This window comes from Chelonia mydas, chromosome 14, assembly GCF_015237465.2.
Source record: "Chelonia mydas isolate rCheMyd1 chromosome 14, rCheMyd1.pri.v2, whole genome shotgun sequence".
Classification (NCBI taxonomy): domain Eukaryota; kingdom Metazoa; phylum Chordata; order Testudines; family Cheloniidae; genus Chelonia; species Chelonia mydas.
The window spans coordinates 27,475,138-27,498,085 of NC_051254.2; the positions used below are offsets into that span (position 1 = coordinate 27,475,138).

A 22,948-nucleotide genomic window follows, 5' to 3' on the forward strand; every position below is an offset into this window, starting at 1 on the left:
AGCTCCCAGACTGCTGCACTAGGCAACACAGCATGGGGAGTAGGTGAGCAGCCCTCAGTGGTGAAAGAACAGCTTAAGGACTATTTAGAAAAGCTGGACATGCACAAGTGCATGGGTCCAGATCTAATGCATCCAAGGGTGCTGAGGAAGTTGGCTAATGTGATTGCAGAGCCATTGGCCATTATTTTTGAAAATTCGTGGCGATCGGGGGAGGTCCTGGACTATTGGAGTGCCTATCTTTAAAAAAGGGAAAAAAGAGAACCCGGGGAACTACACACCAGCCAGCCTCACTTCAGTCCCCGGCAAAATCATGAAGCAGGTCCTCAGATCCATTTTGAAGCACTTGGAGAAGAGGAAGGTGATCAGGAACAGTCAACACGGATTCACCAAGGGCAAGTCATGCCTGACCAACCTGATTGCCTTCTATGATGAGATAACTGGCTCTGTGGATATGGGGAAAGCGACGGATGTGATATATCTTGACTTTAGCAAAGCTTTTGGTACAGCCTCCAACAGTTTTCCTGCGAGCAAGTTAAAAAAGTATGGATTGGATGAATGGACTATAAGGTGGATAGAAAGCTGCATAGATTGTCGGGCTCAATGGGTAGTGATCAATGGCTCCATGTCTAGTTGGCAGCCGGTATCAAGGGGAGTGCCCCAGGGGTCGGTCCTGGGGCCGGTTTTGTTCAACATCTTTATGAATGATCTGGATGATGGGATGAATTGCACCTGCATAGAAAGGTCTATGCTTTAACCTTCAGTTCTCTGTGCTAAACTAAGGACTTCCTATGCTGTTTCCAGATGATTAATAAATCCTACTCTTTGGACAATGTTGTTTGAGTGTCCCTGCAAATGCCAGATGAGGTGCATTAGTCTTTGAAGGGTGGAAGAGTCTCCCCCAGGAGTCTATCTCAGCTGGACTCGCTGAACAGAGCTCCTCGTGTGAAGCAGGAGTGCTGGAGCTCAGAGGCTCAGTGTAAGGAGGCGGTGAGGCCACGTGGCTTACCGTGGATGAGGACTGAGACCCCCAAGGGGGTCTGGCACACTGCACTGATTCCTCTTAGAGACTGTTTCAAAGCTGGGGACATAGCACGGATGCTGTGGATCTGTGACACCTCCTAAGGTAGCCAGTGGGAGATGCTGATGAGAAAGATGTGTCCTAAGCCCTGACCCTCTCACAGAAATAGGTGTCACAGTTCAGGGCAACTGCACCTGTATCTCCCCTCAGTGATTCAGCAAGGGCACCCACTCTCAGGCTCCCAGCACCCCAGCCATTGCTTCTGTTGGGTGGAGACTCACGTCTTTCTCCCTTCTGACCAGGGTAAGTCCAGGCTGCGCAGTGCCCTGCCTTCACTGTGTAATTCCCAGCACAGACAGGTTGCCCTAGGACACCTGCTTGCTTTCCCTTCAGAGATGGATACAGTGTAATTGCTACAGGAATAAATAACCATCCAGCTCTTTCTAAGCAAGCTTAGCTTTATTCTTAAGGTAAAAAGATGACATTAAAAATAATAGAAGGACCTACACACATGCTAATAAGCTTATCGGGCATCCCCCCACCCTAGGGGTTTCCTTGTGGTTCAAGCTCCTCAGAGCTTCAGCTCAGAACAAGCACCCAATGTTATGAGGCCTCAGCAGGCCAAGTCCTTCCAATCCTCCCCTAAGGATTGGGGCCCTCGGGGGACCAGGGTTCTGTCCATTTGCTGGACCAGGAAGGAGGCCCTGTGTCATTTTAAACTCAGGCTTTTATCCAAAAAGCTTTTCTTTGTCTCTGGGTCTCTACAGAATCCAGTTCCAACTAGAATATGCAGACTTGCGGGGTGGGGGAAAGAGCAACTTCAAGGGTTGATAATGGGCGAAGTTCATTAGCATCCCCCCTCCCTACATACAGTGCAACAACAACACTCACACAATTGCAATTTTAAGACAATGGACCCCAAAAGTATTAACCCTAATTCAATGAGGTCTAACTTAATTCAAGAAAGTTTATCCTAATTCCATAAGGTGTGTCCAGATAACAAACATTCTGCTAGTAAGCCAGCAGACATCCTTCCAAAATTCATAGCGTCGCTCATCAACCATCTTGAATAGTTCTCAGTTCAGATCCCATGGGGCTGAACTTTCTCATGCCAGTTCTTACCCTTGCTAGATCCCAGAACCTTTGCATGTAAACTTGAGACCTGGTTCTCCCCCTCTCTCCTCTCATGCAGTGCCTAGGAAGTTTCTGGTGGTCCCTTTGTCCCCCACAGGGTTGGCTGCCCCAATGCTGGATGGAGGTTCCCCGCCCCCTGAGTCAAGGGGAGCTGAATTCCCTCTCCCCTCTGGTTCAGGATCCTTCACCATATCCCAAGAAGCTTCTGATCCACCGCTTGGGCATTTCCCCCGAGTGGGTGCCATAGATTGGCAGTGCACTGCAGCTGCCTCCATGTCCCTACTTGTGGGCTGAGACACTGTCAACCTCATGGTCTGTACAGCTCCTGGGTCCCTCTGATGGGTTAGCAGAGACCTTAATTCCCTGAGCTGAGCTGTAGGGCCCAGCGGATTTCCCTTTCAGTCAGTAGGTTCTATCCCTTCTCTGGAGCAGCAGGGATCTCACCCGCTTCCTCCTCAGGCCTTTGCCTGCAAACCTGGGGCTGTCGCCTAACTCCTCTGGGACATGGGCGGTGGGTGAGCCACCGGCTCGGGGAGGCTAGGCCCCAGCCCACCCCTTCTGCCTGAGGCCGCAGCCCACCCTCCCCCTTCCTCCCAAGCCCAGATCCCCCTGTAGCCATGAGCCCTCCCCACCCCCAGAGCGCTGGGCGCCCCCCCAACCCCAGAGCATCAGGCCTCCGGGTAGCACATAGCCCCCCAGAGAAACGGGTGGGCGCAGACACACCCTGAGCCCTGGAGTGGCAGGTGGCACGCAGCCCCCCTTCCCCCCACCAGCTCTGGAGCGCTGAGCAGCTTGGCCCCTGTGCTGGGGCCCCCCTGGTACTGGGCAGCCCCAGCTACGCCAAGTCCCAGCCACCCTAGCCCTAGCCCCAGCGCCAGCCCCAGGAGGCTTCCTTTCCTGGAAAAGGAGCAGCCTGCCTGGGGTGGGGCCAAGTAGCAGCGGAGGGAGGGGGCCTCTGGGCGGAGCATGGGAGGGGCCATGCGGGGCCGGTTGGGCAGGCTCAGCCTTCCCCTGCCTATTAAACACACCACCCATGCTCTGGGAGTCTAACCAGGGAATGTGACCCCCCCTTTCCCCATCACCTCTTCTATCTGCGGTTTTGCTCACATCCTTTTGCCTGTCTGGAGCTACCTGAGGGGGCTGATTCAGCCCTTCTGTGTTCACAGCCAGAACATCATTCCCCACAAGCAAAGAAGGTGGCAAACCAGACAGCACAGCTACAGCCCGCACCCCTGACCCTTCCTGGGGCTAGGTAGAAATCTGTGACACCGGCAACAGGAAGGCTTTTACACCCGGAGCCTCCATCCATAGTTCACACCCTGGGAGCATCTGACAGGGTGACATTTCACTGCGTGGGGCTTATCTATGGTCTTAGAAATCCCAGTATCTCTCCTTCCAGTGTATGTATGTCTCCCCATTAACCTTCCGCCACTCCGGTCTCCAGAGCCTGTACTCCGTCGCTGAGGGCCAGGGGTTGCTTGCACCTAATGCCCACATACGCCACCTGCCCACGGGGGAGGTAATATCACACGCTGCATTCAGTGTAATGAACTGGAGAGCCCCCGTCCTGCTGCTGGATTTCTGCCTGCTTTACTTTGATTCTTGTAAGGGGGGTTGTATGTTTGCTCCTTGTGTGTGTTTTTCTTTCTTGAGGGCTAGAGGGAGTTTAGAGACTGTTTGTTAGGTGTATCTGGCTATCACGCTCCCTTTCTAAATTCCCTCACAGAACTCCCTTGTTTGCTGCTTCTCTTCACTAGCTCCTCTGGTTGTTTATGAGCTGGCTTTTTAACCCCCTGATCTCCCTGAATTAGACCTGCCCCCTCATCAAGGGATCCTAAAGGGATCAGGGAGACATACACGTGCTGGCTTTGGTCAAGGTAGAGCACCTAAAATAGCAGAGTAGCCGTGATGGTGCGGGTGGTGCGATAGGCCAGACACCCAAGTACGATCCCGTCCCAGACTCTAGGTAGATACTTGAGCATCCAGCCTCTCCAGCTGCCCCCACTGTCACAGCGACACTGGTCTTTTTAGCTCACAAGCTCAGTCAAAGCTTACGGGGTGCGTCTACCCCAGCTGGAAATTCCACCTTCAGCTGCAATGTAGAGGTCCCCAGAGAGAGAGCTGGGGCTGTCTGTGGGATTCAGTGCGAGGGCAGAAGCAGAGCCGCTGAGCAAGGCAGCTGGCAGGGCAGGAGCCGGAGAGAGAGACAGTCTGTAGTGAAGGAAACTCACATGGTCACCGGGCTCCCTCCGGAGAGCTCCACTGCATGGGAGCAGGCAGGAGGGAGCAGACGCTGACTGTCAGCCGGGGCCGTAAGCCACAGTGGCAGGATTCTCCCCTGCCCTGCCCCTCCTGCTGCCATTTCCACCTGGGCAGAGTGGGGGGTAAACCCTGCCAGCCAGAGTTCTCCTCTCACTGACACCAACAGTGGCATTAAAACCAAGTTAGCCCTCACTTTGCACAGGTGTGAACGCCGACGCAAGGGGACAGGCAGGGGAGAATCAGGCCTGATGTGCACTAGAGGGAACAGGGTGGTGGCCAGGGGCACTAAAAGGGCTGCCACCCCTTCCTCCTGCCCCAGCTTTCAACCACTGCCAGGGACTGCTGCCCTTAGCTCCACTTTGTTCTAGTCACTAATGTTTTGGCCACTTACTCACTTAATTTCTGTCTTTCCTACTGGTTTCTGCTCCCCGCAGGATACCTTGTGGGCTGTTGTCATCAGTCTGGGATCACAGAATTATTGAAATACAGGGTTGGACGGGGCCACAAGACCTCATCAATCTAGGCCCTGAGCTGTGGCAGGACCAAGTAAACCCTAAACCATCCCTGCCAGGTGTTTGTCGTCCCCGTCCCCCCCCAGTGATGGGGATTCCACAACCTCCCTTGGAAGCCTATTTACAGTCCTCTTTGGAGCAGCCCTTAGCAGATTGGAAGGCTGTTCTCAGATCCCCTCTCAGCTTTCTTTTCTCAGGACTAAACATGCCTAGTTGTTTTTTCAACCTTTCCTCAGAGGTCAGGTTTTCTCAATCTTTGATCATTGTTTGTTGCTCACCTGTGGACTCATCTTTCCTAAAGAGGGGCACCCAGGATTGCACTCAGTACTCCAGCTGAGGCTTCAGTGAGGGACAATTACATCCCCTGTCTTACACAGAACACTCCTGTTAATACTTCGCAGACTATTGGCCTTCTTCACAGTTCTGTTACATCGTTGACTCCTATTATTATTTGTGATCTACTATGACCCCCAGATCCTTTGCAGCCGTACTACCTCCTAGCCAGCTATTCCCCATTCTGTAGTTGTGCATTTGATTTGTCCTTCCTAAATGAAATACTTTGCACTTGTCTTAACTGAATTTCTTTTAGTTGAATTCAGACCAATTCTCAGCCTTGGTGTCTTACAAGCGGAAGCTGCAGAGGACGTAAAGGCCGGCTGTAGTCAGAGCGTGAGCCGCAGAGCTGTAAATTCTCTTTCAGCCGTGTCACATCCTGTGCAAGGGCTTCAGAAACAAACTAAACAATTCTACAGTTAAAAACAGCCACCATCCAAAATCCCCTTGAAACTGCACTTATGGTGCAAAGTCACTTTAACTGGCTGAGAGTGACCTGGAAGAGCTGGAGATCAGTGACACAGACAGTCACTGCAGCCGAGTACAATGCGACCTTCAGCCTTGATACTCTCAGGGAGAACCCAGGCCCCACTTAAGTCAGAGGCAGAATTCCCCTTTGCCCTCAGTACTGTGCTGCGATAGGCGGCTGGAGGAGAGGCATTGGCTCATCCCAGTGGTGTCCCCAGTGCATCTCTGGAAGGGCCTAGCCACAAGCATCCCACTCTCTGTTTGTTCTGGTTTTGTACAGCACCTAGCGCAATGAGGCCCTGGTCTATGAGTGGGGTCCCTAGGCACTACTGTAAAACTATTACTCCTCCTCTTCCCCTGCTCACAGTCTATGCACCTCAGCTTCACTCCACACCTCCCCTCCTCCCTTCTGCCTCTGCACCTTATCTCTGAGCAATCTCATTAAAAACCATGGCTTTCATTATCATCTTTATGCTGACAACTCCTAGATCAGCCTATCCACTGTGGGCCTGTTTCTGTCAGTCCAGACTAAAACCTCCAGTCTGTTGCCTTGTCTCTGTCCTCACTGATATCCCACTATCAGCAACACAGTTAAAACAAAGCTCCTAATCTTGCCACATCCACCCTCCCACTCACCCTCCATTCTCAGTCACCATGGGCAGCGCCATGGGGGTGGTCACTCAGGCCATGAACTGGGCTTTGTCTTCGATTCAGCCCTCTCTGTAGCCCCACACTTCCTAGTCATGTCTGAATCTTACCACTTCATCCTTTACAAAATTTCTTCAAGATCTGGCCTTTCCAATCTGGTAATACAATTGACAGAGTTCAGCAGAAAAATAGAGGTCTGAACTCGCCCCTTGCCTAACCGTTGCCAGATGGTAATGGCTGGATGGGTCTGTGGCACAGGTAGATGAACTATGCAAATCCAGGGGACTGTCAGACTTTAAGGTTTCTGCAACCAGAGACCATGTCTACACTAAAAACACTACAGCAGCACAGTAGGAAATGCAGCTCCCTAGGTCGACAGAAGCAATCTACCATGGACCTAGCGCTGTCTTCGCCGGGGGCTAGGTTGGCTTAGCTGCATCTCTCGGGGTGTGGATTTTTCACACCCCTCAGCAACGTAGCTGGGTCGACCTAATTTTCAAGTGCAGTCCTGGCCTTTGGCTGTGGGCCTGTTCGAGCTCCCGCCAACCTGGAAACTCCGTGAACAAACACTCATTTAGAAAGAGTCCTCCCCCATAAAAGACCACTCCGTGCCCAGGACATACAAATGGTCCCCTGGGGTGGGGGTGAGAGGCTGGTGCTGGCACAGGACAGAACCTGGGTTCTTTGGTGACCTAACTGAGCACTGGCAGACTGTCCAATATTGGGGTTTGTTTTGAAAGTGTCGCCTTAACTTAGAATCTCCAGGCTTTTGAACCTTAGTGGTTTTGAGAAAACTACAATATTCTCTTAGTACGGGGAGTTTTCCCCTCCAGTGATACTTCTCTCCCCTGCCACCTTCAGCTCCAGTTTAACAAAAGCACTCCCCTCCCCCCAATCTATGAATTTCTTCAGGTCTTTGAGGATGGCAGGGGGTGGGTGGAGGGTGGAGCTTTTCAAAGTTCGTTCTGTGGCAGGAATTTTTGCAGGGTTTTAATCTCCAGATCAGGCCCAGACGGGCCTTAAAATGTCTCCATTGGACTCTGTCCTGGTCCCTTCAGGTCCTGCTGAAATAGCAGCTCAGCCTGGCCCAAGACTCTGGCCCTTTGTTCTCCAGAGTGGGAGGTGGATGAGTTAGTGTCTGCAGCAGCTGAAGTGTTAAAGGAAACCATCTCTCCTGTCTGGGGAGCTGCAGCCCCGGCACTTCCGCAGGGAGGGTGTTTGTGAGAAGAGGGGAAGTGCCCCAGCCGCAGAGAACAGCACAGCAAGAGCTAGGACTGGCAGAGTCTCTTTCCATGTCGAATTAACTTATGTGCTCAAAGTTTCAGAACTGGAGGATGGAGCTTCGAGCACTGAAAATGGGAGCTCAGCTCTGTACCTGCTTCTGCCCTGGAGACTGCAGAATGTGCTTGCGAAGGGCCTTGCTGCACGGGCTGGTTGTGGGCATAATCCCCCCGTGGGCCTCATTCTGTAACCCTGGTTCACGTGAGCCATCCCATTGGTGCCCTGACATCAATGGGGCTCCTCCAATGAGTGAGGGAAGAGGAGCCAGGACGTTAGTGTGGGGGGGGGGAGGGGGGGGTTCTGGTAGCTGTGCATGCAAATGTCTGTGCGCTTCTGCATGTGCATTTCCAGTGCACTCAGATGGGCCTCTACCCTTTGAAACACCAACCGAGATGTTTCCCCTCATAACCATTCACCCTTATGCCTGGCATCTGCCCGAACGATAAACTGTCACCACATTGATGCTCTGGACACATTTAACCCTGTGAATAATGCTGAATATGGGGCCCAGGAGCTACCACTGATCTCCAAGCATGGGTCAGCTCCCCAGGACACTCACACCCCACTGGCTCTAGGTTGTCTTAGCAAACAGGAATCCTGCAAATGCTCAGTGCTCCTCACGGCCACAGTAATTCTTGTTATTGACAATGTTGGTAATGTAGCTTTTGGTCAGTCATTTCCTACTGTTTAAAACATAAAAGTTATTTTCAGTATAATTGGAATATCCCCTACATCATCATGAGGGTTTGAACGCTGATCTTTCATCACTGCAGCGCAGCACAGCTCTTTACCACTTGAACTAAAGAACTAGCTACAATAGCTGGCAGCAGCAGTAGGCTGTTATCGTCCACACAACATCCACAAAAAATAGTGGGTTAGATATGCATGAGTAGCCCCATACTGCAGACAGCTTAGTCAAGCACATCGATGGGACACTGTGACATTCCCCTGGTGTTGTCTAGACCGGTGATCTGCTAGGTCACTCTAATCCTCGACTCTGGGAGCCAGCCTTACCCTGCTCTGCTGTGGGAACCCCAACTCCTGGGCTGTTCACACACAGCCTCTAACATGTAAGCTGCTCCCAGCTACATGAGTGAGAACTTTTGGCCAGCCGCTGCTTCGATTGTGCAACCAAGGACACTAGCCAATATCTCCGGTCCCAGACACAACCCTAGGAACCTCCGTCTTGCAGTGTCCAGTTATGCCTACTGGACACTGCAAGCTTATCTGAGTTTGTCAGTTTAACAAAGAAATTGATATGTACCAGGCTTGTTATCCCAAGGGGAGTCTTTGACATATTTCAAACCAAACGCACTGCTTCAGGTAGTATAAACAAACACATTTATTAACTACAAAAGATAGATTTTAAGTGATTATAAATCAAAGCACAACAAGTCAGGTTTGGTCAAATGAAATAAAAACAAAACACATTCTAAGCTGATCTTAACACTTTCCGTGCCCTTACAAACTTAGATACGCCACACCACAGCTGGCTGGTTGCCCTTCAACCAGGCTCTCCCCTTTGATCAGCGCTTCAGTCACTTGGTGGTGGTGTCTGTAGATGGAGGTGGAAGAGAAAGAGCACGGCAAAGGTCTCTCCCTTTTATCATGTTCTTTCTTCCCTCTTGGCTTTGCCCCCCGCTTCAGAGTCAGGTGAGCATTACCTCACTGTAGTCCCAAACTGACCAACGGAAGGGGGCTGACTCACTTGAGAGTCCAATAGATCCTTTGTTGCTGCCTAGGCCAGTGTCCTTTGTTCCTGTGAGGCTGGGCTGGGTTTGTCCCATACATACCCTGATGAGGTGTGTACTGCCCCTCTGCTCCTGAAGAGTTTTGCCTGAGCTTCTTTTAAGCCATGAGGACACATTTTCAGCCTCATAACTATATACCTGAAATTACAACCTATAACATTACTATAACAACAATGCTCAGTGCATCATGAGCCTTCCAAAGACACCCGAGATGACAAACTTTGCATTGGATACTACACAATCATATTATAAGGATGAACTTGGGGGTACAGGGTGTTCCCCTAAGGTACAGAGTGTCACAACGTCACGAATGGCAGTGGAGTTATTCCTTAAACTACAAAGGCAAGAGGAGTGCAACATTGATCTTGCCGTGTGTAGTAGCTACGACACGGGATTGCTTGTGGCATTCATGGAGGTGCTGACCACAGTGGAACACAGCTTTTGGGCTCAGAAAACAAGCACTGAGTGGTGGGATCACATTGTCATGCACGTCTGGGATGACAAGCAGTGGCTGCAAAACTTTCGGATGAGGAAAGCCACATTCATGGGACCGTGTGATGAGTTTGCCCCAGCCCTACAGCCCAAAGACATGAGAATGAGAGCTGCCCTGTTGTTGGAGAAGCACATGGCGATTGCACTGTGGAAGCTAGCTACTCCAGACTGCTACTGATCGGTCGCTTACCAGTTCGGAGTGAGAAAGTTGACCATTGGACTCTGAAAGTCCGTGACTCTGGGCAACATTCGTGACATTGTGGATGGCTTTGCACAAATGGGCTTCCCTAATTGCCACTTCACTCTGTCACTGCCTCTTCTTCCTCCTCCTCCTCCTCAGACCAACCACAACAGCACCTTCTGCCTCAGCACCGCAGCCCCAATCCCAGCCAAGTGCCGAGGGGAGGCCAGAGGGCAGGGGGCTGGAGAGTGAGCCCAGCCCACACTCATCTGTAGTGGTGTGTTCTGTCCCATGGGGCTGTGCCTGACTCCCCATTGCAGGCTGAGTGAGGTGCAGGCTCACTCTATAGCCCCTCCCCCCATTGCCCCTTTCCACCAGGCTGGGTTTAGGGTCACAGTGCAGAGGTGGAAGATGTTGCTGCAAGTGGTCAGAGCCCCCAGGTCACAACACCCACAGCAGGGAGCCAGGCCCAGCCCTGTGGGACAGAAGACACCACTGCAGGGTTTTTGCGGGTGTCAGTGCACCCATGAACCCCTGATCAAACCACGCTGGTATGAACTTCTCCTCATCTCCGTGCTCCTCCCACGTCTCATTCTTTATAACCCACTAGATGGGCTCTCTGGCCTGTGAGCCAGACATCAGCAACGACTTGCTGTTAACGATCAGGATGCTCTTAGCAGGTATCTGAAGAGATGTGCAGCTTTCCGAGTCATGGCAGACACCATACATTCCTCCAACCAAGCCGAAGAGCTCTGGGATCTGCGTGCCCCCTGGAGCGGGTCATGGGGCTCCCAGAGGGGAACGTCCCCAAGTCATTTCCTTCCCATGCCCCCCTGAGGTGTGCAGCTCTGAGCATGCTGAGATCCATGGCTACAGCTGCATAAACTATGAGGGGCAGGGGTCAAAGATAAAACTCGAATCCACCTACAGCCTGACAATGTGTGTCCCCAGACTGTGCCATCAAAACAGAGACTCTCAGGCTGTACCTTCAAAATGAGATCAACTGTAGCTTGTCAGAGTAAGCCAAAAAGTCTGGGCACCAATGGCTTCTGGGAAAACAATGCAGCAGAAACCAAGGTGCAGCACCTGGACCTTTCTAGCAGTTGGCCCCAAGCCCCCAGATTGCTTATATAGGGCTTGATCTTGGTTCTATCGGAGTCAATGTCAACACTCCCATGGAGCCCACAGAGAAATAAAGCTACTGTGACTGCACTAAAAATCCTGCCTCTGATGCTCTAACCTGAGCTGTCGACTCTTGATGCTGGTGATCTGGCTGTTCAGGCACCTTAATTCTGGCATTTCACAGTGTTTGCATGCTTGACTTCGCCACCGGAACTTTTTTTTAATGTCGTTCTCTGCATGGAATTGAATATCAGCTGTGCCATCGTGCAGTGCCAGCCTGTACTGTACGGCCTGCCTGCAGAGTGCCCTCACTGCGGGCAAGGCAGAGTTCAGGGGCTGTAGCTTAGGCTACACTTGCAACTGAAGGACAAAAGTTTTGCTGTGGCAAGTGCAAGTGTAAACGGCGCTTTGTCGACACAGCCTTGTCGCTAACAGCTACGTAGTGTAGATGTAGCCTAAATGTTCTCCGGTTTCCACTGTCTGAAGGACAGGAGAATTTGGCCAAAGCTTGCCACGCAAAGCAAAGTGAGATTCAAAATGGCAGGGGCTTTGAATCCTTTGTGTCCTGTAGCATTTATATTTACAGAAATTTCCAAAGCATCAGTAACCCTGACTTTCTACCTGAGCTTTGTGACACCCCCTCCTCTCCTGAGGGAGCCGAAAAATCCCCTCAGGGCACTTGTAACCCTCTGGTGAGTGTGTGTCACTCACACCCCCCTTGATGGCTGACCCACAGGGTTTATGGGTTTTTACAGCTCTGAACTTCACAGACTGACTCTTTAGCTCCAGCTGTAGAGACTTGTGCTAAGCGCTGTAGGTCCCCACTTCAATCCCCAGTGAGTGTTGGGGTGGGTTAGACAGTTCCTGCCTGTGGGGCAGGGGATATGCTCTCCCTTCCAGCCTTCCAGCAATACACATCAGATTGGTTCATATTCTTCCCCCTCTCTCCATTGCCCCTGTTCTCCCAACCCTTCTCCTCACCTCCATCCATTCCTTCTCTCCTGCCCTCTCCCTGACCTTCCCCCTCTTTTACTCTCCTTCAGTTTCACTTTCCTGTTTTCTCCCCCTCCCCGTCCTGGCTCCTCCTTTTTCTTCTTCTCCTTCTGTGGCTTGGACTAGCAGATACTTACATGCGGCCCCTCCCAGTGTCAGCACAAGCCCACACTGCACAGCCGAGGGCAGAGAGAACAGATACTCACCCAGCTGCCATGGCTGCTGCAGCTACAGCAGGGGAAATACAAGATGAAGCTATTTGCTCCATCTGCCTGGGGTATCTGACAGAGCCGGTGACTATAGCGTGTGGGCACAACTTCTGCCGAGCCTGCCTCACCCGGTACAGTGAGGAGAAGGGAACGGGGACACCCCTGACCTGTCCCCAGTGCAGAGCCCAGTTCCAAAAAGGGGAGTTCAAGCCCAACACCCAGCTGAACAACATCATACAAAGGATCAAACAACTGGGGTTAAAACCAGGAAAACGGCAAAAGGAGGATCTGTGTGAGAAACACAAGGAACATCTCAAACTCTTCTGTGAGGACGATGGAGAAACTATTTGCTTGGTGTGTGAGAAATCCCGACACCACAAGTCTCACACTGTGGTTCCCACTGAGGAGGCTGCCCAAGAGTACAAGGTAGGAAATGCTGTTGACTTTGCTTAATTAAACCCCTGAAGGACACCAGGTTTATCCCCCATCAATACAAGGACAAACATTCACCCCGGCTGCTTAAAGTTAGGCACCTAAACGAAAGGGGCCTGGTTTTCAGAGGGGATGAGCACTGGGGTTGTGGATAATGGGAAAAGATCGGAACTTTTTTTGCTCCAACACTGCAAGTTCCAACACGTAATAGAGAGAACAGGGCTGACGGCTCTTTGTGCCCCTGCAACCCGTCTGCCAGGTGGAGAGGGCACCGAGAACATAAGACCATAAGAACAGCCATCCCCTGTCGGAGCAAAGGACCATCTAGCCCAGTGTCCTGTCTTCTGACAGTGGCCAATGCCAGGTGCCCCAGAGGGAATGAACAGAACAGGTGATCATCAAGGGATCCATCCCCTGTCGCCCATTCCCAGCTTCTGGGAACAGCTTCTGAACAGCTGATCCGTGGCAGGTGGGAGGCGCTGGGAGGACGGGGCAGGAGCTGGTCTCAGGGTCTCCAGCAGGCAGGAGACATTGCGGGGCAGAGGCAGAGCTGATCGGCAGGGATGCCAGTAGGTGCTGAGCACCCACTATTTTTATTCCATGGTTGCTCCAGCCCTGGAGCACCCAGAGAGTTGCTGCCGATGGTGAAAAAGAAACTTTAAATGAGAGGAGGGAAGTCACCCGGCATTAATTAAGGAAAATGCCACATGCAGGATTCATAAACATAAAACCGTGAGCAAAACACCCTCTCCAGTCTACGTTGGTCAGTGTCTTCTGCCTCATGTTCTGGAGTTACATAACCAAAAGTTCCTTTGCTCTGCCCCTCTCTGGTCCCTCACCCCACCCCACTCACAGTGGTTGTCCTTGGTCAGTGAAGACTCAGAGTTCAGAGGTGCATCTGTGTGAGCTCACCTCCCACCCTGGTTGTGGGGGGAAGAGGAAGAAGGCACCTTGCTTGCTCCAGTATCCAAGACAGGGCCGTCCTTAGGCATATGCTGCTGCGTAGGGCACCATGAAATTTGGGGCACCAAATTGCCCCAAATTTAATGGTGCCCTGTGACGCAGCAGGGAGGTGGGAGTGTTGACCTGGGAATGTGCCCTGGGGATGGGAGACCTGAGAGCCTGTCACCTGAGCCAGGAGGGGGAGGGGGAGGTAACACCTCTGCCCAGGAATGTGGATGGAGGCTGCAGGAGAGAGCCTGCTGTGGGGGTTTAGTTTTCAGTTGGTGCTGGGTGGAGGAACACAGGGAACCCCAGGGCTGGGGTCTAAGCTCCCTGCTCCCCCAGAAGGACTTGACTGAGGGGTCCTGGTTGTCCCCACAACCTCTGTTTTGGACTGTGTTCCTGTTGTCCAATAAACCTTCTGTTTTACTGGCTGGCTGAGAGTCTCAGTGAATCCCAGGAAGAGGGGTGCAGGGCCTGGACTCCCCCACACTCCGTGACATGCCCTAAGCAGTTGTGTGCTGCATACCTGGCAGCACCAGCCCCGGCGACCAGTCCTATCCCTCGGCCAGCCCCCCTGCGGGCTGTGCCCACTGCAAGGGGCATGGCCGTTCCTACGGGGGTGTGGGGCTCCGGACAACTCCCTCCACCCTGCCTCTTACCCTTCCCCCCTGCTCTGCCCCCGGCCCGCCCCCATTCCACCTCTTCACCCAGCAACCCCGCACTCACCAGCAGCGGTGGGAAGTGGAGCAGCCGGGCCCCAGCCCGATCTACTCCGCCAGGTCCCAGCCGCGGCGCTCCGCTTCCCGCCGCCAGTGAGAGCGGGAGGCGGTCCTTTCCCCAACCCGAGCAACATGGCTACGGCCGGGGCAAGGGAAGCAGAGCGGGCTCCTCCCGGCCCCCCGCTAATCCCCTGGGCCACTCTGGGCCTGTGGGGCCCCCAAAAGTGGCCCCCCACAGCTCCTGCCATCCATACCCTGGGGGTGGGTGGCCTGGGACCCCACACAGCCCCCACCCACGGCGGGGCTGCGTAGGTCACCCAAATGGCTAGGGACGGCCCTGATCCAATCACTTGCTCTAGTGTCACCACCCTACCGCACACCCCACTGTCCCACTCCACCGGCCGCCCTGCCAGCCATCAGCTGCTTCTCTGCTGTAACCTCTGCAGATCAGGGCATGTCTACACTTGCAATTTAAAGCAAAAAAGTCCCCTTTTTGCACAAAAACCTAGTCTCTTGAGTTTCTACGCTGCTCTTAGTGATTTTCAACTCTTAGTGGGGGAACGTCCTTGCTGAAGCAGGCTGGGCGGAAACGCTGTCCCACATCAAGTGATTTCAGCTCTAGTGATCACTGAACAAAACAAAAGACTCCGAATGGAGCCTTAATTAGTCCTGTCTGTGAACAGTGGAGAGGAGCAAGTTAAACCATGCCTAGGACTCTTGGGTAAAGTCCACACTTCCCAGGAAGCACACCTGTCCCCACCTCCTCTTAACCTTCACAGGGGTCCGGTATCCAAGCCCCCTGCTTGGCGAGTTCTGTTCAATGGAGGGTGACCCCCTCAATCAGGACAGGCTAAGTCAGGGGTGGCCAACCTGAGCCTGAGAAGGAGCCAGAATTTACTAATGTACATTGCTAAAGAGCCACAGTAATATGTCAGCAGCCCCCGATCAGCTCCCCCATCCCATTCCCAGCGCCTCCCACCCACCAGCAGCCCTGCCGATCAGAGCCTCCTCCTCCTCCCTGCACCTCCCAATCAGCTGTTCCTTGGCGTGCAGGAGGGTCTGGGGGCACGGCGGGCTCAGGGGAGGGGGCGGGAAGGGGTGAAGTGGGGGCAGGGCCCATGGCAGAGCCAGGGGTTGAGCAGTGAGCACCCCCCAGCACATTGGAAGGTTGGTGTCTGTAGTTCCAGCCCCGGAGTCGGTGCCTATACAAGGAACCGCATCTTAACTTCTAAAGATCTGCATGTGGCTCCGGAGCCACAGGTTGGCCACCCCTTGGCTAAATGCTACTCCGCTGCCCTTTACTCACACAGTAAAGAGAACCCTATTTCATTACCCCCACATTCCATACTGAAGTGGTCTGTAATCCAGCACCAGGCACAGTTGATCACTTTGGCAACACAGCCCTGTCTGCTGGATACCTAGGCAGAGTCGGTGTGTTCATGTAAATACAGTTTGCACCTGAAGCCTTTTCCCCTCCCCAGCGAGCTGTCACGGGAGAGCTCATTCAGACCCTGCTTGCACACGAAACAATCTGGACCCTGACACATCCCTGCACGTCAGTGGCACCGAAAGCCACAGCTGGTACCTGTGTCCTGCTCTTCTTTCTTTCTTTCTTTCTTTCTTTCCCCATGTCCTGTTCTTCTCTCCTCCTTCAGCTCTTCCCCGTCCAGCAGCCCTGCTCCACTCATATTGACTCCTGCAGCCATTAGCCCAGATAACATTAGTAGGATGAGGGGGGGTCTTACAGCTTAGGTACACCATGGATGTACACACCAGGGTATTATAATTGTCTGACAAAGTTGGGGCCACCTGTGTCCTGACACGGTTGGGTTTTGACAGTGTGGGTGGGACAACACGGTTCTGGAACCACATTAAAGAAACACGTCATTGCTCCCATCCCATCTGGGGCTGTGTCTGGACTGGAGAGAGGGAGGCTGGGGATGAGACGCTGCTGAGGTTCCCTGCCCGCAGCCCGGGAGAGAGGGGAGGACATGGGCTGATGTTAGGGCCCTGCCCAGGGTTGCAGAAGGAAGGGAGGGAAATGGCCTGAATTCCCTCCCCACAGGGACCAGACTCACTGACACACTCAGTTTGGCCTGAACTGTCCCAAATTTCTGCTCCAAGTCCCTTCTTCATTGAGCTGCTTCTCTGCCCCAGGAACTCCCAGGCCGTGTCTACACTGCAGGGGCTTGAGCAGCGCAGCTACAGCCCGGCAGCAAAGAAGCCAGGGTGACCGAAGTGTCACGTTAAGACCAGGCCCAAGCCTCTGTGCTCACTGACAGGGCTCAGAGACAGCCGGGAAGTGCTGGCACTTCTCCAGCGAAGCACCTGCCTTCTTCTCCGGGATCTCAGCTTTCACTTTGCTTTAAACTGAGTCTCCAGCTGTTTCGGTTGTGAAGAAAACCTCAAAACTGTGACCCAGATGTAGGAGATGCAGAGAGCTGGGCACAGCGGCTCTGAGAGGTGTGAATGGCCCCATTGCCTCAGTGATGATCATTTAAATATCAACACTGTTAATTATTTCGTTCCCCATGTGAGAGAGGAGAGGGAGAATTGCAGCTTGGCACCATTTATTGCCAGTGACGCCTATTTCCGGTGCCACAAGCGGGTGATGTTTGGGAGATGCCACCTCTTCTGTTCCCCCCAGTAAAGGAGGACCCTGCCCAGAGAGTTCAGCAGAGCCCAGGGGTATATTCGAGCCCCATGAGAGGAGCCAGGCCCCAGGAGCCCTTGGAGCCCATCAGCAACTCCATCCTGTTCTGAACATTGCACCATCTACTGTGAACAGATCATGGTGTCTCCTTTTGGTGACTCACATGGGTGGAGCTTATTTGTGGGTGGAGCTTCAAAGAATCCAGCCTCATTTCCCCGCCCTGCCTTCTGATCCCTGCTCATTTATGAAGCTGTTTTGCTGGATGCAAAGGTTGCTTTTCCACCTCCTGTCTCTCACTAGCCCCTGCTGGCTCCCTCCCTCCCTCCCTCACTGCTTCCCTGCAGCAGCACTGCAGGGGTGTCAGCTGAACAGCACCCCAGGAGCTCTCAGCAGCAGCAGCAGCCTCGGCCCTTGGGCAGGGAGGAGGAGAGAAAAGAGAGTGAAATGGGGAGATCTCAGGAGGGGGCTCTGGGGGGCTGCGAGGGGTGTTGCACAGAGCGGGGCTGATGGGGCAGGAGCACATTGCTGTGCTGTGTGAATGAATCACACGCTGTCAAAGGGGAAGAAAGCCCTGGGTTATTACAGCTCTGGAGCCGTTATAATTATGGGGGGCCCATTCCCCCAGACCGAGTGTGTTCCCTGTTCCTCACTGACTCCAGCCCCATCATAGCTTCACCCTGCACAGTTAACGGGACTGCACTAGCTCAGGTGCTCAGCTGCTGCCTGAGGGAGGCCACATGGGAGCCTGGACAGACGAGAGCACAGTGGGGTCTTGTTCCTGGCCTGGGTCTGGGGTACAGTGGAGCGAGGTGCTGTCCCAACCTCTTCATTCGCACTGGCAGGAGGGATCGTTCAGAACCTTCCCAGCTATTTCCCTTCTGGCCTGTGCTCAGGGATGGGAAACTTTAGCTAAAACACAGGCTTTGAGAAGTCCTGAGTGTCTGCACGAAGCAGAGCCCCCGCTCTGAGACTGGCCTCTCTGCTCCCATGAGGCCTTTGGGGCCGGCAGAGACGAGTCTGCTGCTCGCTTCCAGGGTATTTTACCGCTCCTGTATGAAATGCCAATATGGATAGTGCTGTCCATCTGACAGGCAGACTAATGGCTGTTTATCGCACACGATGCCCCTGCAGGTGAAACTCCGGGGAGCCCTGGGCCCTCTGAGGAAGGAGCTGCAAGAGGCCCTGGCTCTGAGGTCTAAAGAGAAAAAGAAAACTACAGAGTGGCAGGTGGGTGTCCTGGTTTATTCCTCCCTGAGCCGTTCCCCCTGCAGCGTTCCCAGGAATGCCGGGGCCCGTAAAGCTCCAGGATGAGACTATGAACCTGTTCTGGTTGTTTGCTCCATTGCACAGGTTTGGTGCCGGCCATGGGCAGCGGATGCCTCCGGCATTTGGGGAGGCTGGGCGTGAGTGCCAGAACCTCCCCAGTGCCCGGATCATCGCCCTGCCCACTGCTCCACCCCCATTTGGCCTCCTCTCCCCGAGGCCCCGACCACGCTCCCTTCCTGCTCTGCCCCATGCCCGGCCCCACTCCCTTCCAGCCCCCTCCCCAGAGACTACCCGGTCACTGTTGCAGCTCGCTCCTCTCCCCCACCCCCTCCCGCAAGGCCCGCTCCCCTGCCGCTTGCTCCTTTCTGCCCCCTGCTGCCTTAAGGGCGACTGACAGGGGAGGGGCAGAGAGGAGCAAGTGGCGGAGCCCCCCACACAGCTGACGGGGGGCAAGCAGCGGGTGCTGCGGGGTTCGGGGGAAGAGCGGGAGCGAGGGCTCCGGGCAGAGCGCAGGCAGGACTCCAAAGGCAGCAGGTCTGCAGCCTGCCTCCAAAGGGAGGGGCGCTGCATCCTGTTTGGGGAGGCTCAGCCTCCCCTGGTCTGTGGTACCTGCCATCCAGGGTGCTGGCCGCATCAGGCTGTGTCTCCGGTGGGGATCTCAGCACAGCAGCTCCTGTAGGCGGAGGAGGAGGGGCAGTTCCTGGCCCTTGTACAGTGGTGCAGACCCACCCCTGAGATCTCTGATGGGGCAAATTCTCAATACTGGGTGCAGTGTTTTCACTATTCCATGGATCCTGTTTCCCTCTTGCAGGTGGGGAGGGTGTGTCGGCTGCTCCAGCCACCGGTTTTCAGTGGCCTCCATGACAAAGCTCTGCAGCTTCTCTGCAGCCTGGAGGAAACAGATTGTTCCTTCTCGCCCTGCTCCCACAGTCCCTGCAATGAATCTGCCCAGTGCCTGGGCCAGACACTGGAGCTGGGCGCTGGGAGGAGGATTTGCCCCCAGGAGTGAGGTTCAGATTCACTCAGCTGGCTGGGCTGGGGGCATGCTGGGAGCTGAGCTCTTCTGAGCATCGAACCCAGTGGCGGGTGTGGAGCTCTGTGGAAAATCTGCCCCCAGGGTGCATCTACATGGCCCCAGCAGCTAGCTGCAGGCTAGTCCCTGAGTGACACCCAGGGGTCTGGGTGGGCGTGAACAGCCCGTGCTGCTGCGGCTTCATAGCTACCAGTACACGAGCTCGCTTGATCAAAGCTAGCTGGGGTGTGTCTACACACGGTGCTGTCAGACCTTCATTGCAGTGTGGACACCCCCTGAGTGAGCAGCGCCAGGGGCAGGTCAGTGTAAAGCCAGGCAGTGCTTGGCCACCTCACAGCCTCTCTTGCCATCACGTGGCCACTTCATCCCAGGCACCTGCTACTGTTACTGTGACTTTACCTGTGCTTGTCTGTAGCCAGCTGATGAACCCATGGGACAAAATGTCTGTACCGGTTCACCTGCCTTTTCCAGTGAAATCCCTGCAGAGAGCGTGGGGGGTGTGAGGAAGACGCCAGCAGCAGGGAGGAGAGGAGAAGCAGGTGTCCCACGAGTCAGATAAAAATGGCCATTTACAAGAGCTGAAATGCTCAGAGCTGGGTGCCCCTGGTTCTGCATCTGAAGCCGTATTTAGAGCCCGGCGGAAGTGGGCTGATTTCCAGAGGACAGAACCGCAGCAGCTCCCACTCCCTGCACCGGAAGCAGTTGGTGCTCAGTTCCTCAGACAATAGGGATTTAGGTGCATAACAATTAACAGCCAGGTTTGAATGTGTCCGGCAAAGTTCCCAGCGGGCGCCATGGAGGTCAGTCTTGGGACAGTCACTGGGGTGGTTCTGAAACCCTTGATTATCGCCCAGTGAGAGCGAGTTACGTCCTACAGCACCAGAGGTCACGGCCTGATAATCAGTGTCACTCGGTCCAGAGTAACTGCAGCCCCAGCAACTGTGAGATGAGGCCCAGCAGGGGCAGCCAGTCACCCACTGAGAGGGGCTGTCATGGGCCTGAGCCAGGTGGGGAGTATCCCCATGGGCGGGAGCAGGGCCCGGGAGGTGACAGGCCCCCATGAAGGATGCGCTGGCTGTGTCTGATGGGGGGAGATGTTAGGGGATATCATAATACTTGCACAACTCGAATTAGCTGTAACTCAGCAGCTCCCAGGGGGCAGGAGGGGAAGGAAGCTGCAGGTCCATGGCCCTTTGCAGGGTCCAGGCCACATGCACAAAGCCTCGGGCAGGTGCCTACAGGGGCTCCGGAGGGAGCCGAGGCTTGTCAGGGCTGTACCAAGGTGTCTGAGTGCCCTGTGTCTGCAGTGCTCCCAAGGGCGGGGTGGGGGTTGGTCTGGGGGAGGGGTTGGTGTCCAAAGCCCATTGGCAGATGGGTCCTGGGGTGCTGGAGGGCTGCGCTGTGCAGCCCCCTGTAAATCTTTACTGTCCCCTCGATTTCTCCCCACTCCACTGTGTCCATCCCATGCCACCTGCAATAACATACTGCGTCTTTACAAAGCACCCTAGATAACCCCACTACAGAACTGGCCATATGAAGTAAATACCCTTCCAAACTGATACTGATCTAATATCCCCTGTTTCATGAACAGAGGCCCAGTCCGTGTAACTCAACATCTGGCTCCTGTTTTCTCTGTGCTTTTCCTATTTTTCTATCTCAAGGGGAAAGTGAAGAATAAGAGAGAGATGATTGCAGGTGAATTTAACAAACTGCACACACTGCTGAGAGAGGAGGAGCAGCTGCTTCTGCAGAGCCTGGAGGAGGAGGAGAGGGAGACTCTGCAGAGACTACAGGAAAATGTCACCAAACTCTCCCGGCAAAGCTCCTCTCTGCAGCAGCTGATCACAGAGATAGAGGAGAAATGTCAGCAACCGGTTGCGGAGCTGCTGAAGGTGAGATGGCATCAAAATTCTCCACCCATCCAGAATTATAACTCAGCTCCATGGGTCTGGATTCCAACAATTAGAGTCAATGTGTTCTGTGATTTACTGACAAACAGAACATGAGGCTAAGGGCTCCATCAGTTCCAAAATATCGCAGTTCATGTTAGAGGGGAATTCCCCTCATGGAGATCCAGTGAGGCCATGGGAGATTAAATGGATAATACAAAAATGATACTGAGCTGAACCCATCCCTGCTCTGACTCCAGAACATTGGACCCAACACAGTCCATAAACACAGATACTGATGGGTTGTGCCCCTAGAAGGGAGAACCCTTTAGCTAAATTCCTGACTCCTGTATATATATGAAACAAGTGTTCAAAACAGTGAAGCCTGGGAGGGTTGATCTATTTTCAAGATGAAGGTTTGATGCCCAGAGTTAGACTCACTCAGTTTTATGCACATTGTGTTAATACAGGACATTGATTCTCTTTTTCCTTTCAGGATGTGAAAAGCACATTGAGCAGGTGTGTTTCCTATGTTCATTGCTCTTATATTCTTGGTGGTGGTTCTGGGATGACGTGTGCACAGAGCAGCTGAGTGATGATGGGACGTTTTCCTCATAGAAGTGAGAATGTGAAACTCCAGGAAGCAGAAGCTGTTTCTACTGACCTGAAGAACGTGTATAAAATTTCCCTTGACCTGAGGGAAGCGCTGGAGAGATTCGGAGGTGAGTGGAATCTACTGGGACATTCAGCTGTATTGTGCCTGGGGATCTGGACAGAGCCTGGGACCCCAGGACACGCTTGCACCCAGCTGACAGGCTTGGAGCTGTGTGAGAGCTGGAGGCTGATGCACTGAGTGCTGGGCAGTTTCCCTGCTACTTACAGCCACCTGCTGGTACTTGCCCAGGTGTCTGACCAGGCCCCATCACTGTGACATCCTGACCCCTCTGTGGCTGCGTTAATGGGAGTCCCTGAGCCAGGTGCTGTGAGGCCTGGACTGGGCCCATTGTGCTGGGAGCTGCACAGACTGGTAACGGATGATGTGTCTGTGCCTCTCTCCTGAGACGTGTGAGGGCTGCGTTGTGTGGCCACCGTTCAGCTCTGCCCCAGGCCCCATTAGCCAAGGCTGGCCAAGCTTTCTGAGCTGGAGGAGGGGCCGGTCTGGCTGCTGTGGTCTGACCTAGGCCGTGTGTTACTGGGTAACAAGCTGAATCCTACGGGCCCCTCGTCTGCTCTGAGCACAGCCCAGTGTGAGGCTGGGTCAGTGGTTTGCTGCTCATTGAGTGAGATTCACTCACAAGAGTGTGACCCTGTCACAACGTCTGAGCGTGAGCTGCCCCCATCCAAACCCCTCCCCACAACCCCAGCTTGGAGATCAGGGGCAAAGGCAGAAACCTGACAGCGAGGAGGGACAGAGAAGAAGCTAAGGCCGAGGAGAGGGGGAGTGGGAAGGTTCAGTGAGCTCGGTCTGTGATAGTTGAACTGGCCCTTTCATCCTACCCCCGCCCTCCTCTCTTCCCACCCCCCACCCCCAGCAGGGGGCAGTCGCAGGGGCCAAGCTGGGTGTGTCTGTCCCGGCCGATGGAGGCTGCGCAGTGGGTGGCGGCTGC

At 54.0% G+C, this 22,948-nt stretch overlaps 2 protein-coding genes across 2 annotated transcripts in view; one reads left to right on the top strand and one right to left on the bottom strand.

Annotated features, from left to right (window-relative positions):
- Nucleotides 1-22,948, bottom strand: part of LOC119567802 (maestro heat-like repeat-containing protein family member 1) — a 129,361-nt gene that overhangs the window by 40,645 nt on the left and 65,768 nt on the right. The gene's annotated exons all lie outside the window — the stretch shown is intronic.
- LOC102947874 (E3 ubiquitin-protein ligase TRIM39) overlaps nucleotides 12,336-22,948 on the top strand; it is a 30,703-nt gene continuing 20,090 nt past the window's right edge. The window contains exons 1-5 of the mRNA XM_037915205.2: nucleotides 12,336-12,830; nucleotides 18,285-18,380; nucleotides 21,114-21,344; nucleotides 21,838-21,860; nucleotides 21,960-22,063. Coding sequence (XP_037771133.2) covers nucleotides 12,411-12,830; nucleotides 18,285-18,380; nucleotides 21,114-21,344; nucleotides 21,838-21,860; nucleotides 21,960-22,063 — 874 coding nt within the window. The 5' untranslated portion in view covers nucleotides 12,336-12,410. The remainder of the gene's footprint in view (nucleotides 12,831-18,284; nucleotides 18,381-21,113; nucleotides 21,345-21,837; nucleotides 21,861-21,959; nucleotides 22,064-22,948) is intronic.